Source organism: Leucopleurus acutus (genome assembly GCF_964270905.1).
Source record: "Leucopleurus acutus genome assembly, chromosome: 12".
Taxonomy (NCBI): Eukaryota; Metazoa; Chordata; class Mammalia; order Artiodactyla; family Delphinidae; genus Leucopleurus; species Leucopleurus acutus.
The window spans coordinates 24,192,933-24,209,861 of record NC_139154.1 but is presented as its reverse complement, the minus strand read 5'-3'; the positions used below and the strand labels follow the sequence as shown (position 1 = coordinate 24,209,861).

At 47.6% G+C, this 16,929-nt stretch overlaps 1 protein-coding gene across 2 annotated transcripts in view; it reads left to right on the top strand.

The window, feature by feature from the left end:
* TGFBRAP1 (transforming growth factor beta receptor associated protein 1) overlaps window positions 1–16,929 on the top strand; it is a 46,020-nt gene that overhangs the window by 3,708 nt on the left and 25,383 nt on the right. The window contains exons 1-2 of one of the 2 annotated variants that reach the window (XM_082852113.1): window positions 365–431; window positions 14,281–14,981. In XM_082852113.1, coding sequence (XP_082708239.1) covers window positions 14,294–14,981 — 688 coding nt within the window. In that variant the 5' untranslated portion in view covers window positions 365–431; window positions 14,281–14,293. Of the gene's footprint in view, window positions 1–364; window positions 432–14,280; window positions 14,982–16,929 lie in introns of those variants that run through there. The other variant, XM_082852114.1, reaches the window with a different exon arrangement.

Below are 16,929 nucleotides of genomic sequence, written 5' to 3'. Positions count from 1 at the left end.
CCAGCGCCGTCGCGGTACTAGAAGCAGGACGGCGAGCGAGTCCGGCAGGCCGCGGGGGAGGAGAAAGCGCGGCCCCGACAGCGGCAGCCTCGCCGCGTTACCGACCCCGCCCTGCGCCCGGTAGGCTCCGCTCGAGCGCCCGCGGGGATCGGCGCGTCTACCCCCGGACCCCTGAGGCAGGCGCGCCGGGAACCCTGCAGACCCCCGGCACCTGAGGCCGGAGGGGCGCTCCCCTCCCCGTAGCCCGGCCCGGGGCGGGGTCTGCAGGCGACGCGGGGCAGCAGGCCGGACGGGGCCTGGTGCTCCCGCCCTCGGCCGTCCACGTGACGGGAAGCGGCGGGGCCGGGCTGGAGCCGGGGCCGGGGCCGGGGCCGGGGCCCAGGAGCGCGCAGCCCGGGGCGCGGGGCCCGGAGCAGCCGGAGCGCGGGCCGGTGAGCGCGGGGCGGGCAGGGAGCGCGGGGAGGGTGGGGCTGGGGTCGGCAGGGGCTGGTGGGCGGCGGCCTGCGGGCAGGTGCGCGGACAGGTGCGCGCAGGCAGGTGCGCGGGTGGCGGGCACGCGGCGCCGGGAGGGGGCGGCTGTGCGGCTGCGCGCTTTCGGGGCAGGGAAGACCCGAGACTTGGTCCGGCTTTGGGTGGGCTTTCGCTGTTCTGGAGGGAGGAGCCCGGCGGGACGACACCCCGTGCCCCTCGCCCGTCTCCCCTCCACCCGTGCGTGCGATGGTTTTGTCGCTGTGCTTGACGTTTCCTGGAGCTCGTGGGATTTGAGGGTGCAGATTCCGGGCCACATTCGGGCCTGTTTGGCCTGTACTGGAAGACGGGGCAGGGGTGCGATGGGAGGAGGGGAGATCTCGCCCCTGTTCTCCCCTGGGATGTACGGGTGGAAGGAAGTTGAGTTCTCCGCTTCTCGCCTCCTGTGTTTTAAGGGGTGGCTTTCAAGACACAAGCTCCCGCCTGCAGTTGCCCGCACCTGCCATTGCTTCCGCCACGGGCTGCTGGGTGACCATCACCCCCCAGGCCCTACCTGGCCGCTGGAAATGGGGGTTCACACAGCGCCTCTTAATGCACACGGACTGTACTGGGTGCTGGGGTCCCAACCTGTCGGATCGGGGTTCCATCCTTGAGGAAGCGCTTGGGGAGGGCAGGCAGCCGCGGGGACAGTGGTGGCAGGTGAAGACCCGGGGAGAATGTGTGAGGAGGGTCCGCTGCGGTGTGAGCTGGCAGACCCTGGCCCAGAGCTCATGGCTGGAGGCGCCCCCCGAGCCCACTACCCCTCCTCTGGCCGCGCTTCTCTGTTGGTCAGCCGGAAACTCCAGCCCTATGGTCGGATAGGAAGGAACATCTGGCCAGCTGCTTCCTTTTATTTTTCCTTCCATTTCTGACAGCCACACAGCCTCAGTGGTCACTGAAGCGGCCTCTTTGGCGTGTGGCCCTAGAGTCCATCTACCGCTAGCCTTCGCAGGCCCCGTTCCTTTGTGAAAAGGGGCCGTGCTGCTCCATGGCGGTGGTGGGCGTGGAGCTGCAGGTTCAAACCCTGACGCTGCCACTTCCTAACTGGGAGCCCAGGGCATTCACTGGACGTTCTGAGCCTCACTTTCTTCAATCAAAATAAGGGGAATATGAGGAAAGATACATGCATTCCAGGAAGAAAATGTGCATTGGGCACAGAGCCTGGCACTTAGTAGGTGCTCGATGAATTATTGTTAATAAATAGAAACGAGGACGTGGGGTGGTAGCTGTCTCAGCTCTGAAGTCCGTGGTGTTGGCTCTGAGTAACCGTTAACCCAGTGAGGGCTGTCCTCTGGGGTGAGACTCCCCGGGGGCTCTGAACTCCAGTTTGCCGTGCACATTTTACAAAGACACGGGGGACAGGTGTGGTGCTAGCCCTCGCCTTCAGGTACGTCCTCTGCCTTTTCTCTTCCACTCAGACGGTGCACAGCAGTCCTTGGGTCCTACAGGTGGAGGCAAGTTGCCGTCCACTGCGGGCTCCCAGGACGCTCCAGCCTCTGCCTAACCCTCCAGCGACAGGGATTTTTGTCAGGAGCCTGTTCTTCCCTCAGGCAGCTCCAGTTGACAAGTTTTAAAAGCACAGAGCTCACTGTTTAAAAAACGTGAAATTTCCAGGCCTGATTTGCAGCTAGCATTTCTGTTCATAAAAAAAAAGTAGTTATTATGGTTTATTCCTTCACGCTAATATTAAAATTTTGTGATCCTTTAAGAAAACTCGAGGAAATTTGACTTAACGAGTTAAACATCTTCATCTTGGTCTCAGTTCTCATTAGAAATACATTAATCATTTGTGGTAGCCAGGTGTTTGTATACCGCCTGACAATTTGGCCTGTACTTTATAACTTATCTCCTCTGTGGCAAACCTGACCCATTTTTCTTTCTTAAACAATACTGTACCACAAAACGGACGTAGAAGTAACAAGTTAATTTGGGGCTACCCCGAATGAGCTGGAGTGCCCCATGCAGAAGGGCAGGAGTAGTCATTGAGCGTGTTGTGAAATCGTGCAGATGATTTGAGATCAAGATCTTTTGATAGTCAAGTAGCTGCTGTTGGGTAAATTAAAGATTCAGGAAAAATAACATGTGGAAGAGGACAATTGCCTAGCATCCAGTAGGCCCTCAGTGATTCTTATGATGGTTTGAAGGTCCAGTATTGAGGAAGACGTTACAAAGGAAATGCCTGGAGATCCACACTCCTCCTCTGCTCTTTTCCGCCTCCCCTGCCCCGCCCTTCCCAAATCCCTGCTTCAGTTATAACTGCTGATGTTGCTGTTCCAGGACGCATATGATATATATACACAGAGACACGCAAATGCATATATGTGGTATGTGTATATATGTATGTGTACATACACTTGTGTGTGTATATTTACATATATACGTATTTAAATAATTCTGATTAGTATTGCCCAGGAAAAGGGTCCCAACTATGAATAGTTACATATAGGTATGTACTGGGAAACGATCAAGATGACAAGTTAGTTGTTCGGCCTTAGCTGTCTTTTTTTCTTCTGTTTTAAGATACTCTTTCAGGTCATTGAAACAGGTTTATTGTGATGTAACTAGCCTTATAATATCTCTGTCACATGAGTGCAAAAGAGAACATTAAATGGTCATCCAGTGGTGTCCTGATTTTCAAAAGGGGGAAAAGTTGTCTTTGGTGCAGGTTGGTAAATGTGTTGTCGATTCCTGGTGGATTTCAGGACCGGGTCACTGAGCAGCCGGCTGTGAGAGCTGAGAGAAGCACAGGGGCAGCATGGGCTGCAGTCCCTCAGAACAATTGACGCCACAGAAACGTGTGTCCCGTTTAGATAAGATTACCGGGCTAGCGGAGAAACGTGTCCGCGTGTCACTCTGTATCTGAGGTTGAGCAAGGCGGTGCTGACTGCACTCCATTTGGGAAGAAGCGTTTATTTGTGACACAGGTTGTTTAGGGGGCGTGGGGAGGGGGCGAGGCGTTTGGCCACAGAGAAACGTTAGAAGGGAGGGTGAGGCGGGTCCTGGGGGCCCTCTTCTAGCCTCGGGATGGAAAGCGAGGACCTACTGCTGAGGGTCCCCCGGGGAGGGCCTCACACCATGGTGCCCCCTGTGTCTGGGGTTGTCTGAGTTCTCTTCGGGGATCCGAAGTCACACTCGCCCCCTTTGGTCAACGCAGTAGGAAGAACGTGGCCTTGGAGTCAGAAATAGAAACGGGGCTGAAGTCCCAGTTTTTTCACCTGCGGCTTTGTAGCCTCTGTGTCCACAGTGACACCCGCCTCTCGAAGCGAAGCATCTGTCCAAACCCGGGGCCCAGGGCCGCAATCAGCTGGTGCCCATCCTTCATCCAGACTCAGAGCGGCCTTGAGCCCGGGGTGGGCAGCGTGGTGCAGTGGTTAGGGCCCCACTCTCCGTGGTCCTTCAGCCTGTGAGAGCTCCATCTCCCCCTGCGGAGTGGAGTGATGAGAGTGCTGGCCTGGTCGGCCACCGCGGTGAGCTGGAATGGCCCGCTTGATCCGGAGCCTGGCACGTGAGGAGCATCGCAGGGGTCGTGGCTTCCCTAGGATACTGTTATCACTACCCTGTCCTCCACAGGAGCCAGAGAATAGCCCAGAGGGAGCGTGTCATCCACCCAGATTCAAGAAGGGGACAGGTGCAGAGACTTTAAGTGACTTGCCAGGAATACACTCTGTCCACCTGAGTCCATCCCAGACTTTCCTGGCTACCCTGGTCCAGCGTCTGCTCAGTCTTCTCCCTGGGTCCACGAGAAACTAGCCCCGAGCTTCCTTCTTAGCCTCCGTGGGAGAGAGGCCAGGTGACCTGCGGTGCTGTGAGCCCTCCTTTCCGACCCCTCCACTCAGCTCCGTCCTCTGGGCCTTAGCTGTCTCTCCTGATCTTATGGGACCAACGTGATAACCTGTTGACGTGGGGTTGAAAACAGCTGGTGAAACTTGGGAGGCTGTGTATGTCCCCCCTGGCCCTTTCCTGGAACGTGAGAATGTGTGACAACTTTAATTCCCTTGTAGGTTTGATATTTTCAGACCTGATTTCAGTAGAACTGCTATTTTCAGTTTTCCCAAAGATTTCCCCCTTCTAGAGTATTGGTATCTCAGGTCTTTATAAATGCGTTTACCCAGGTTAATCGAGAAACTTCTTACGAAACTTTTTTCTATGAAAGTCTGTTGTTAAAATGGCAAAATAAAATTTTTTAATAGTTGCATTTGTAGAAATACTGTAAATGACAGGCAGATTCAAAGAATGCAAGCTCTCTTACAGCTAACGCCTGAACTCTTCTGACCAGTGGCAGGCTCTCGGAGGGTCTCTGTCATGCTCCCTGGGCCCACTTCCGAGACTCTGACCCCCAGTCAGAGTCTTTCTTTCTTTCTTTTTCAATTTCTTGGGCGCACCGTGCGGCATGTAGGATCTTAGTTCCCCAACCAGAGATCAAACCCGTGCCCCCTGCGGTGGAAGCGTGGAGTCTTAACCACTGGACCACCAATGAAATCTATTTTCTAATGAATGGTTTCCATCCCTTGAAACGGTGCCCAGGGAGTGGTTTTTGCCCCCGATCCCCTTTGACAACTGGTGGGTTTGTAGAGCACCTCACGTGCTTGCAGACGTAGACATGGCTTTCCAGCTCAAGTGCCTGAGGAATTCAAGGATTCAGAACTGAATGTAGCTAATAAAACAAGTGACTGATGTGGAATAATATGAATAGGTTAATGACTGTAACTTCTCTATAAGGAAGAGGAAAGGTTGGCCAAGTTTACCTTTTTAAGGGTTTCGCATCTTGTGATCAGTTTGGAGTTTATCTTTTAGGCAGTGGCACACTTTCCGAAGCGCTTTAAGGGGGGTGATGACGTGATGTTTGAGATGTGAGGTCCATGGTCCTGCCCATCTTCCTGTGTTGGCTTAGAATCAGGCCTGGCTCTGGTCCAAACGTTAGAATGACCGTTTGATCTCTGTTCACTTATAAAGGACTATCAGAAAATTAAAAAAAAAAGTAAAATGGGACAATAGCAAATCTGCCTTTAGGTAAAGTGTCCTTTTTAAAATGTAGGTAAGAATTAATCTTTAGCTGGTCCATAGGGAAGCACCTCCTGTGATAGGGCTGTGATACCCATTGATGGGTTTTCACCTCTAAAGTGATACGTCTCTGGTGCACATATGCTGCGTAGGGCTCTATAGAGTTTGTTTGATTTTAAAGTGTTGATGTAATCCTCAAATGTGTGATTCTTTGCAGACACACAGGATGCCATGCCCATCTTAAGGCTGTTCTCATATTATGTGAACGTTCTGTGACAGGAGGTAACAGTGTCCTTTGGTTCAAGAAAAGTAATTATTGGCGAGGATCCCATCTTAATAAACAGCCCTTTGTCATAGCATTCTTTTAGCAGGATATATTTATTTCTGGCTCAGATCGGGAGTCTATATGTACATATATATTTTTTTCCTTGTTTAATCTTGTAACCTTGGGTCTACGAGTGTCTTTCTGCGTCTAGATAATCTTTCTACCTCAGACATTGCTTTTATTCCATGTTCATTCTTTCTGCTGTGACTTTCACCCGCAGCGTGAGCATTTCCATTGCTCCAGGTTCTTGCAAATCCCCAGCGTCGTAGGACTTCAGAGGTGTGGTCCGCTTGGTGGATATGCGGCGAAGTCTCCTTGTAGCTGCAATTTGCAATTCCAGATGGTTCTACAGGTTGATCACTCCTCCACGGCTGCTGGCCATTCACGTCTCCGCTTCTGTGAGAAGCCGGCTCACCTTTTGCCTGATCTTCTGTGAGATTCGTGTTATTTTCTTCCTGTGCGAGTTCTCTGGACCATCCGGGCGTGTTTTCGTCAGACGTGTGAGGTCAGCGTCTTCTCCCCCATCCTCATGTTTCTTCATCTTAACTTTTCACTTTCTTGATGGTATCTTTTGAAGAACGTAGGTTTTACATTTTAACGTGAATAAATTTATCTTTCTCCCTAGGGTTTGTGCTTTTTTATCTTATTCTAGAAGTTCTTCCCTACCTTAAGGTCATTAACATATTTTTCCCCTATTTTCTTCTCAAAGTTTTAAAGTTATGCCTTCCAAACTTAAGACTCTTCATCCATCTGGAATAATTCTGATGTATGGTGTAACGTAGGACTCTGGTTTATCTTTTTTCTTCTGTGTGGATATCCAGTTGCCCAGCAATGTTTACTGAGCAGATGAGTGCTCTGTGATATGCAGTGCCACCTCTGCCATATTTCTAGGTTCCATATATGCACGGTCTGTTTCTGAGCCCTCGGGTATGTTCTCTTGGGTTCGTCCTGTACCAGCACCACAGTATCCCAATAGCCATCACTTTATATTTCATCTTATCTGTTGAGTCAAGTCCCCTTACCTTACCTTTTTCAGAAGTGTCTTGCCTTTTTTGGTCCTTCTCTGCATATGAATTTTATAGTCTTCATGTTGAGTTATACACACACACACAGATACACACATATATACCTGTTACAATTTTATTGGAATTGCATTTTTTTCTCTGTGTCTTTTAGGGGCAAGTTTGCTTTTTATGGAAGCAGAATTTGCATACAGTAAAATACGCCGAACCTAAGCGCACAGTTCAGTGAATTTTGACAAACCCATACACCTGTGCAACCAATGCCTCAAACAAGACGTAGGATATTTGTGTCACCCCAGAAAGTTCCCTTGTGTCACCCCTTTCTTTCCAAAGTAACCAGTGTTCTGACTTCTGTCACTGTAGATGAGTGTTGCCCGCTTTTACACATCATATACACGCAGACACACGTATGTGTATGGTCTCTTTCGTTCAGTGTTTTTGAGGTTCATGCTGTTGGCTTTAGCGGTGGTCTATCCTTTTTATTTCCCAGTTGTATTCTGCTTCGTGAATACTCCACGTATGGGTACAAATGGGTAAAACTGAGCTGGTTCCTGTTTGGGGCTATTATGAATAAGGCTGCTATGCACATTCTGGTACAAGTCTTATTGTGGGTGTTGGCATGTACTCCGGAGAAATGGAAACATTAAGAGCGGAACTGCGGGGTGACAGGATATATGCATGTTTAACTTTGTAAAAGACCACCAGATTTCCAAGGCAACAGTACCATCTTATCCTCCTTCCAACAAAGTATGAGGTTTCAAGTTGTCCTTTATCCTCATTAACATTTAGTGTTGTCAGTCTTTTTTGTTTGTTTGTTTGTTTTTTGTGCGGTATGCAGGCCTCTCACTGTTGTGGCCTCTCCCGTTGAGGAGCACAGGCTCCGGATGCGCAGGCTCAGCGGCCATGGCTCACGGGCCCAGCCGCTCCGCGGCATGTGGGATCTTCCCGGACCGGGGCACGAACCCGCGCCCCCTGCATCTGCAGGCGGACTCTCAACCACTGCGCCACCAGGGAAGCCCATGTCAGTCTTTTTAATTGTCGCCATTCTAATAGGCGTGAAATGGTATCTCATGGCTTAAAATAGATTTCTCTGATGGCTAATAATGGTGAACATCTTTTCATGTTCTTATTGGTCATTCATATACCTTCACTTTTGAATCTTTTTCCCATTTAACAACTAAAGTTGTCTTTTTATTATTGGTTGGTGGGAGTTCTTACATATTCTGGAAAATGAGCCCTTTGTCTGATATGTATATCACAGATTTTTCTCCCAGCCTGGGGCTTGCCTATTCATTTCCCTAATGGTGTCTTTCAATGGATTCACATTTTAAATGTTTATAAAATCCAGTTTATCACCTTTTTTTTCTTTTCTGGTTAGTGCTTTCTGTATCCTAAGAAATCTTTATATACCCCGAGGCCCCAAAGATATTCTTCTGCCTTTTCTTCTAGAAGATTTATAGTTTTAGTTTTTGCTTTTAAAATAATTTGACGCATCTCAGATTAATTTCTGTACATGGTATGAGGAAGGGATAATTGAGGTTAATTCTTAACCCCATTTAAGGTTATCCACATGTTCCAGTGCCATTGATGGAAATGACTTTACTTTCCCCACTGAATTTCATTGGTGCCTTTGTCAAGAACCAATTGAATACATATGTGTGGGTCTAATTTTGGACTTTCTCTCCTGTTCCATTGATCTATTTTCCTACCCAGATATCTTAATTACTCCAGTTTTATAGCAATTGCTGAAATCAGTGTAGGTCCTTCAACTTTGTTCTTCGTTTTCAAGATTGTTTTGACTATTCTAGGTACTTGGATTACCATTTACATTTTAAAACCAGCTTGTCAATTTCTGCAGAAATGTATGCTGAGATTAAAAATCAGGTCTTCCTTAATATCTAGCAATAAGATTTTATGATTTTCTCCTTGAAGTTCTTACACGTCTTTGCTAGACAATTTCTTCATACCTTAATTTTTTTATACTACTGTAAATGTCCTTTATTCAAGATTAAAATTTCTAATTGTTGTTTGTGTGTAGAAATGAAGATTACTTTGGTATACTGATTTTTTTGATTAAAGGATATTTCTAACCTTTTATTAATTCTAATAGATTATTTGTGAGTTTCCACGCAAACAGTACTATCACCTGTAAACAATTATAGTTTTATGTCTTTGTCTTCAATTCTTTGTAACTATTCTTTTTCAACTGGCGAAGACTTCCATTACAATGCTGACTACCAATGGTGTATTAGTTTGCTAGGGCTGCTGTAACAAAGTACCCTAAACTGGGTGGCTTAAGCAATATAAATTTTTGTTGTCCCGCAGTCTGGAGTAGAGAGTGTGAGATCAGGGTGGTGGCGGAGGTGATGTCTCCTAAGGACTGTGAGGGAGAATCTATTCTAGGCCTCTCCCCGAGGTCCTCACAGCCTTGGGTGTTCCCTGGCTTGTAGATAGCCATCTTCTCCCTGGGTCTCCACGTGTCCGTCCTCTATGTATGTCTGTCTTGAGTCCAAATTTCCCCTCTTTATAAGGATACCACTCATATTGGATTAGGGTCCACCCTAATGACCTCATCTTAACTTGATTATCTGGAGGGACCCTATTTCCATATAAGGTCCTATTCACCGGTAATGGGAGTTAGGACTTTTTTTTTTTTTTTTTTTTTTTTGCAGTACGCGGGCCTCTCACTGTTGTGGCCTCTCCTGTTGCAGAGCACAGGCTCCGGACACACAGGCCCAGCGGCCATGGCTCACGGGCCCAGCCGCTCCGCGGCATGTGGGATCTTCCCGGACTGGGGCACGAACCCACGTCCCCTGCATCGTCAGGCGGACTCTCAACCACTGCGCCACCAGGGAAGCCCGGGAGTTAGGACTTTGTAACATATTTGGGGAGATATAATTCAACTCACAAGAGATGATAAGGGTCTTGTTCCTTCTTTTATGTGTTTTCTCTTTTAATCTTTAAATGTGCTCAGTTAAACTTGGCAGATTTTATTACCTTAAACCAATATTGCATGCCAACTTATTCATATTGTGTTCATATATATACACACACACACATATATATGTGTTGCTTGACTCAGTGTGCTAACATTTAATACTTTTGCATGTTTATTTATAAGACTGATCTATGATTTTCCTTTTTCCTATATCCTTATCTGGTTTGGATATCAAAGTTATACTTTACACTGGCTTTATAAAATGAAGTAGGATACGTTCCTTCTTCTTTTTTATTCTCAGGAAAATGTATTGTGTAAAATTGGAATTATGCGATTGCCAAAGGTCTGGTAGAACTGTTAGGAGATGCATCTGGACCTGGTGCTTATTTTATGGGACAGTGTCCATGTAATCAGAGTATAGCCCGAGGTCTTGCATTGTGTAAGTGCATCAGCTCTCCCAGGCTCGGCCAAGTGCTACGAAGAGAAGTAGGGCCTCTAGAAGGCTGTTGTAACAGTTCTTCAAGTAAAGAACACAGAAAAACATTTTTGAAGCTTATGGGTAATCTCAAAATCTGCTGCCCAGGTCTCTGTGTAGCAGCAAGAAGGGACTTATTGAACTGAGGTTTCCTAGGAAACCTAAAGGGACCTAGGAAGTTGCCAAAGCAACAGGTTCTTTGGACAGTGGCTTCAGGTGTAACTACAAGATACTGTGTACATCTGTAGAAGAAAACTAGTATTTTTACATTAACATTTTCAAAGACAGTCAGATTCTGATTATCACTAGCGGTGGTGTGTATATTCTTAATTTGGTGGAAAGTAATCACTAATATTTAAATTTTGGCCCTTAGCACACATGTTGCTTTATACTGTTACTTGTGTAGTTTTCTATTATGTCCTTAATGAGATTGGGAGACTTTTGGGAAAGGCACAGTGTCTTGTAACATTTTTTGCCCACATACAGGTGCTTGTTGCATATGTAATGTTATCTGTTTTTATTGTCCATGAATGTATTAATATTTTTCCCTTTTTTTCTCTAGGTATATATTTTGTAATTTTGAGAACACTGAAATATTGATCTTTTAAATTACAGCCATGCTTTTAAGGTGCAGTTCTAAGAAAAAGTTAGTTTAAATATCAGATCAGTTTGCAATCACACGATAAAGTATGAATTGTACACTTTAGAGAAATTTTTAATCTTATTACCATGTTAAAACCTCTCTGAATTCAGACCCCAGTAAGGTGGACTTAATATAGGGAGGTACAGCCTAAAGTTTATCTTTCTGTGATTCATTATTTTATCCAAGTAAATTTATCATGCGACTAGATCATGGAGGAAATTTTCCTGCTGCTTAAAGGAATAAATCATTTTTAAGTATCAGAATGTTTAGTGTCAGCTTTCATTTACCTCCATGTAATTCTGTTTTAGCAACTTTGGAGTTTATAATACACTATTGTTGACCTTTGTGCTGTGAATTGGCTCTCCGGGACTTTATCTAGCACTAGATACACACTTGCACCCTTAAACAAAATCTCCCCAACATGCCCCCAGCACCTGGGAACCACCATTCTACTCTCTGTTTTCAGGAGTTCAGCTTTTTTAGACTCCACATATAAGTGAGATCAGTCAGTGTTTGTCTTTCTCTGCCGTATCTCACTTAGCATAATGCCTTCAAGGTCCACGCATGCTGTTGTAAATGGCAGTATTTCATTTTTCTCATGGCTAAAGAATACTCCCTTTGTACAGACGTATATGTATGTATGTGTGCGTGTATGTGTGTCCATATATCTCACATTTTCTTTATCCATTCATCCATTGACAGACACTCAGGTGGTTTCCATATCTTGGGTATTGTGAATAGTGCTGCAGTAAACATGGGAGTGCAGAGATCTCTTCGAACTTCTTTTTTTCATTTCCTTTGGATATATACCAAGAAATAGAATTGCTGGATCACATGGCATTTCTATTGTTAATTTTTTGCGGAGCCTCCACAGTGTTTTCCATAGGGGCTACACCAGTTTTCCACCGACAGTATACAAGTGTTCTCTTATCTCCACATCTTCATCAATACTTGTTGTCTTCTTGATCATAGCCATTCTAACACATGTGAGGTGATGTCTCATGGGGGTTTTGATTTGCATTTCCCTGATGATTAGTGTTGTTGAGCACCTTTTAGTGTACCTGTTGGCCATTTGGATGTCTTCTTTGAAAAAAATGTCTATTTAGTTCCTCTGCACACTTTTTATTGGATTGTTTGTTATTATTATTGATTTGTATGAATTCTTTATATATTTTGGGTATTAATCCCTTATCTGATATATGGTTTGCAAATATTTTCTCCCATTCTGTAGGTTGCCTTTTCATTTTGTTGATTATTTCTTTTGCTGTGCAGAAGATTTTTAGTTTGATGTAGCCCCACTTGTTGACTTTTGCTTGCGTTGCTTGTGCTTTTGGTGTCATATTCAAAAAATTATTGCCAGTCCAAAGTCAAGGAGCTTCTTCCGTATGTTTTGTTTCAGTTTTACGGTATCAGGTCTTATGTTTAAATCTTTAATCCATTTTGATTTAATTTTTGTGAGTGATGTGAGATGGGGTCCAATTTCATTTTTCTGCACGTGGTTATCCAGTTTTTCCAGCATCATTTATTGAAGAAACTGTCCTTTCCCCATTGAGTATTCTTGGTTCCGTTGTCAAATATTAGGTGATTGTATAAGTGGAGGATTATTTCTGGGCTCTCTATTTTGTTTTATTGATCTCTGTGTCTATTTTTATGCCGGTACCATACTGTTTAAATTACTATAGCTTTGTAGTATAGCTTGAAACCAGGAAGTTTGATGCCTCCAGTTGTGTTCTTCTTTTTCATGATTGCTTTGGCTATTTGGGTCTTTTGTGATTCCATACAAATTTTAGGATTATTTTTTCTATTTCTGTAAAAAATGCCACTGGAATTTTGATAGGAATTGTATTGGATCTATCGATGGTTTGGGGTAGTAAGTACCTTTTAACAATGTTAATTCTTCCAATCCATGAACATATTCAATAGGTAGCCTTCCATTTGTGTCCTCTTCAGTTTCTTTCATCAACATCTTGTAGCTGTCATTGTACAGGTCTTCCACTTCCAGCCTTTGCTGGAACGCATCAAAGAATTAGGGGTTTGGTCTCTTATGAGGCAACGCTTTTGGATACGGGAAGTGAGAAGAAGTCCAGCCAGCCTCCCTCTGACTTCATCAGGCCCTGCAGTTCTCTTTAGAGCTGCATAATCCCCCTCTCCTGCTTGAGGCTGTCAGGGACTACTGGGCGTGAGTCTGCTTTCTGGCCAGCGGAAACATCAGGGAAAAGCCATCTTGCTCATTCCTGCTGCCTCTAACTTTGTGGAGTGTGAAACCAGTGTCCTTTCCGGAGGAAGAAGTAGAAAGCCCAGGGTTAGAGTGTGGGGCAGTCTGTCCTCTGGTGGAAGTAATCCATTAACTGACCTGTCAGTAACCTCACAAATCCACTAAGTACCTCAACTCACCACCTGCAAGCCTTGGAGATTTGCAGCACATCTCTTCTTTTATTCTTTTTGGCCATGCCGTGCAGCATGTGGGTTCTTAGTTCCCCAACCAGGGATCGAACCCACATGCCCTGCAGTGGAAGCGCGGAGTCTTAACGACTGGACCGCCAGGGAAGTCCCGAGGCACGTCTACTGCTCCAGCGAACAAGTTTCCTCTGGGAGCCAAATACGGTGCTGGGGCAATGTGCGTACCTCAGTGGGAAAAATACAAGGGAATTTGGGGTGTGATCCCTGCCTCTGTGTCTCCTGCGAGATCTGAGGGGCAGGAATTAACCACACAATGTAGGTTGCTCTCCGCCATTCACTTAGTCACCGAGTCTAGTGGCTGGTGAGGCTCAGGGGAACATCAGTGAGGATCACTTGTGCCTTTTTCTGAAGTGTTTTTGTTGCGTTGTCTGTGTGAACAAGTGTGCTTGTCTTCTGCCCACAGGTGTGTTTCCCAGGAGCGGTGTAAGGAGACTCCTATAAGTCTCAGCTCTCTTGAGAACGGGCAGGGTGACACTTCGTTAGAGGCACGCGTGTGCTCTCCTGCCAGGGTCTCTGTTTGCCTGGTGGGAGGAGACCAAGTGGGAAATATATATATTTTTTTGCGCTACGCGGGCCTCTCACCGTTGTGGTCTCTCCCGTTGCGAAGCACAGGCTCCGGACACGCAGGCCCAGCGGCCATGGCTCATGGGCCCAGCTGCTCCGCGGCATGTGGGATCCTCCCGGACCGGGGCACGAACCCGCGTCCCCTGCATTGGCAGGCGGCCTCTCAACCACTGCGCCACCAGGGAAGCCCGGAAATCTTTTCTCTCCTTCACTTTTTTCCAATAGCGCCGAATGATTTCCTTTCCCTGAAATCAGAGCTGGGAATCCACGTATATTTATCGTGACCGGAAATGGTTCTGCTTAGTCCTCGTTCCTCTAACTTACCTTTCTTTTCCTCTCCCGCAGGTCAGCCGCAGACATGATGAGCACCAAGGCGTTCACCCTGGTCCCCGCCGTCGAGCGGGAGCAGCTGATGGGCGACAGGGAATGGGTGTCACTGGAGTGTGTGGAGTGCTGCGGCCGGAACCTGTACGTGGGCACCAGCGACTGCTTCGTGTACCACTTCCTGCTGGAGGAGAAGACCGTGCCCGGCGGGTCGGCCACGTTCACAGCCACCAAGCAGCTGCACAGACACCTGGGTTTCAAGAAGCCGGTGAATGAGCTGCGGGCGGCGTCGGCCCTCCACCGGCTGCTGGTGCTCTGTGACGGCTGCATCACCCTGGTCCACATGCTGAGCCTGGAGCCCGTGCCCTCGGGCGCCCGTATCAAGGGGGCCACGGCCTTCGCCTTGAATGAGAACCCGGTGAGCGGAGACCCCTTCTGCGTGGAGGTCTGCATCATCTCCGTCAAGCGCAGAACCATCCAGGTGTTCCTGGTGTACGAGGACCGCGTGCAGATCGTCAGGGAGGTGTCCACTCCGGAGCAGCCCCTGGCAGTGGCGGTGGACGGCCACTTCCTGTGCCTGGCCCTGACCACCCAGTACATCATCCTCAACTATAGCACGGGCGTCGCCCAGGACCTGTTTCCCTTCTGCAGCGAGGAGAAGCGGCCCATCGTCAAGAGGATAGGGAGACAGGAGTTCCTCCTGGCAGGCCCCGGCGGATTGGGTGAGGCGCCTCGGCTAACCTGGCCGACCTCTGCCCGGTCTCCCCGCGTTCCGTCCTTGAATTCACGCTGAGATCGGAGAGGCAGATTGTGGTTCTGAAAGCTAGACGCTCGTGCAAACAGAACTGCACGCCCAGTGCTTGCGCAGTTTTCATTAGATGGTTTTGTGAGTGTGGGTTTAATGGAACAAAACTAGGCCGCTCTTAGAATCACATTTCCTTTGTGCTAAAGTAGAGCCTGACGAGGGCTCTGGGGAGAGAATTCCACTAAGGGGATAAGTACACGAAGAAGAATCTGTAAGACTTCTCGATAAGATTTTCTCCTGTGGGTGGGTTTCCTAGCGGATTGTTTTTATTCTCCATTCTGAAAGGAGCTGAGGGAGCTCACTTAACAGATGATTTCAGAGGTGGAGGCTCCAAGGGTATGTCCCTGGTTTTCTCTTACTGACTGCAGTTTCGTGCCACCAAAAAGCGTCTAGCAGCTAGCTCCTTAAAAGGGCTTGAGCTGTTTGGTGTAGCCTTCCTCATTCTCCGCGCTGCCTCCTAAGAATCAGAGCTGGCAATGTCATCTGTGGTCATGGTCATGGATGGTTCATAGTGTGTGTGTCTGGGACAAGCAGGGGCTGAGACGCGTGAGTCTCCCTTAACACCCATAGTCTTTAACCTGTCTTCCTGCCCTCTTACAACTTGGTGATGTCCGTGGCTATGCCTGGATCCTTTAAGTCCCAAGGGGCTGCCGAAGGGCAGCGTTCTGTTGCTGTCCATTCCTCCTTCCTGTCGACTGGAACCTTCTGCAAGAGAAGCTTCTCATTAACTTGGTTTGCCCCCAGGATCATCGTATAAGGAAGGCAGGAGAAGGAGGTTTTTGGAAAGATGACCCTCTGTCTTCCCTAAGTGAAGTGTCGCCATGAATCATGGATGTAAATGTATGTGGCGTTTCGGTCCATCTGCCCTGGGGGGTGGTTTATTCAGGTTGACGGCAAGCCCCTTCCCCACGCCCCGGGAACTTTGGTATCTCCCTTGCCTTCTGCTGTGACAAGGTGTCCGGGGTCCCTCTGTACGTTTCCTGCCCTAGATCTGGTTTCCGCCATTTCTCCAAGGACCCCTGATGTTTAGAGACCGCAGTCTGGGTGCTGGAGGTGCTTGGGGTCTGCTGTTTCTAGGTCTCTTGGGTGGACAGAGCTGGGAAGTATGCATTATTTAAAGATAAAACCCATCATGAGAGCATATCGATGGAACAAGTTTGGGGCTACTGGGCCCTGACCCCGTCTGTCTGCGTGCCTGTGTCTCCTCCCGCCCACCCCCAAATCCTAGTAAGTTCCCACCGTGACGTGGTTGTTCCTTTGATCTGCCCCACAGGACACAGAGCAGAAGGACAGGACCGACACCACTGCGCCCGCCATGTAATCACCAGAAAACGTTTGATTATAGTTCTTTTGTCCTCAGGGTACGGGCCGTGTAACCCACTAGGAACGTGCAGTCACATTTCTGCGTTTAAAGTCACTGGGAGTAGTTCCCATCCATGTGGCTATGCCGATGATGGGATATACAGTTAGACGGATGTGCTTCGTTTCACTTTCCATTTCTAGAAATTGCTTTCTCTCATTGTTTTCTTCTGTAAATATGTACAAGTTTCCACGTCAGATCCACACAGCAAGGTACACTCCCCTACTCTCTCCTTCCCCCAGAGGTAACCTTTATTAGTGTTTGTCCTTTCATTTTCAAAGAAAAATTATAAATGAATATGTAGATATGTGTATCTCCCTCCTTCAGAGTTGCAGGCTGTCTCTCCCGTGTGGAGGGACCACCGTGCCTCAGTCAGGCCCCGGTGGTGGGCATTTGGGTTTTTTCCAGTCCATGGTATTAGTAGGAGCTTACCTGTTTGGATTTTTCCAGTGTATCTGTGGGAAATCTTTCTAAAGATGGGGTTGCTGAGTCCACATGTAAACGC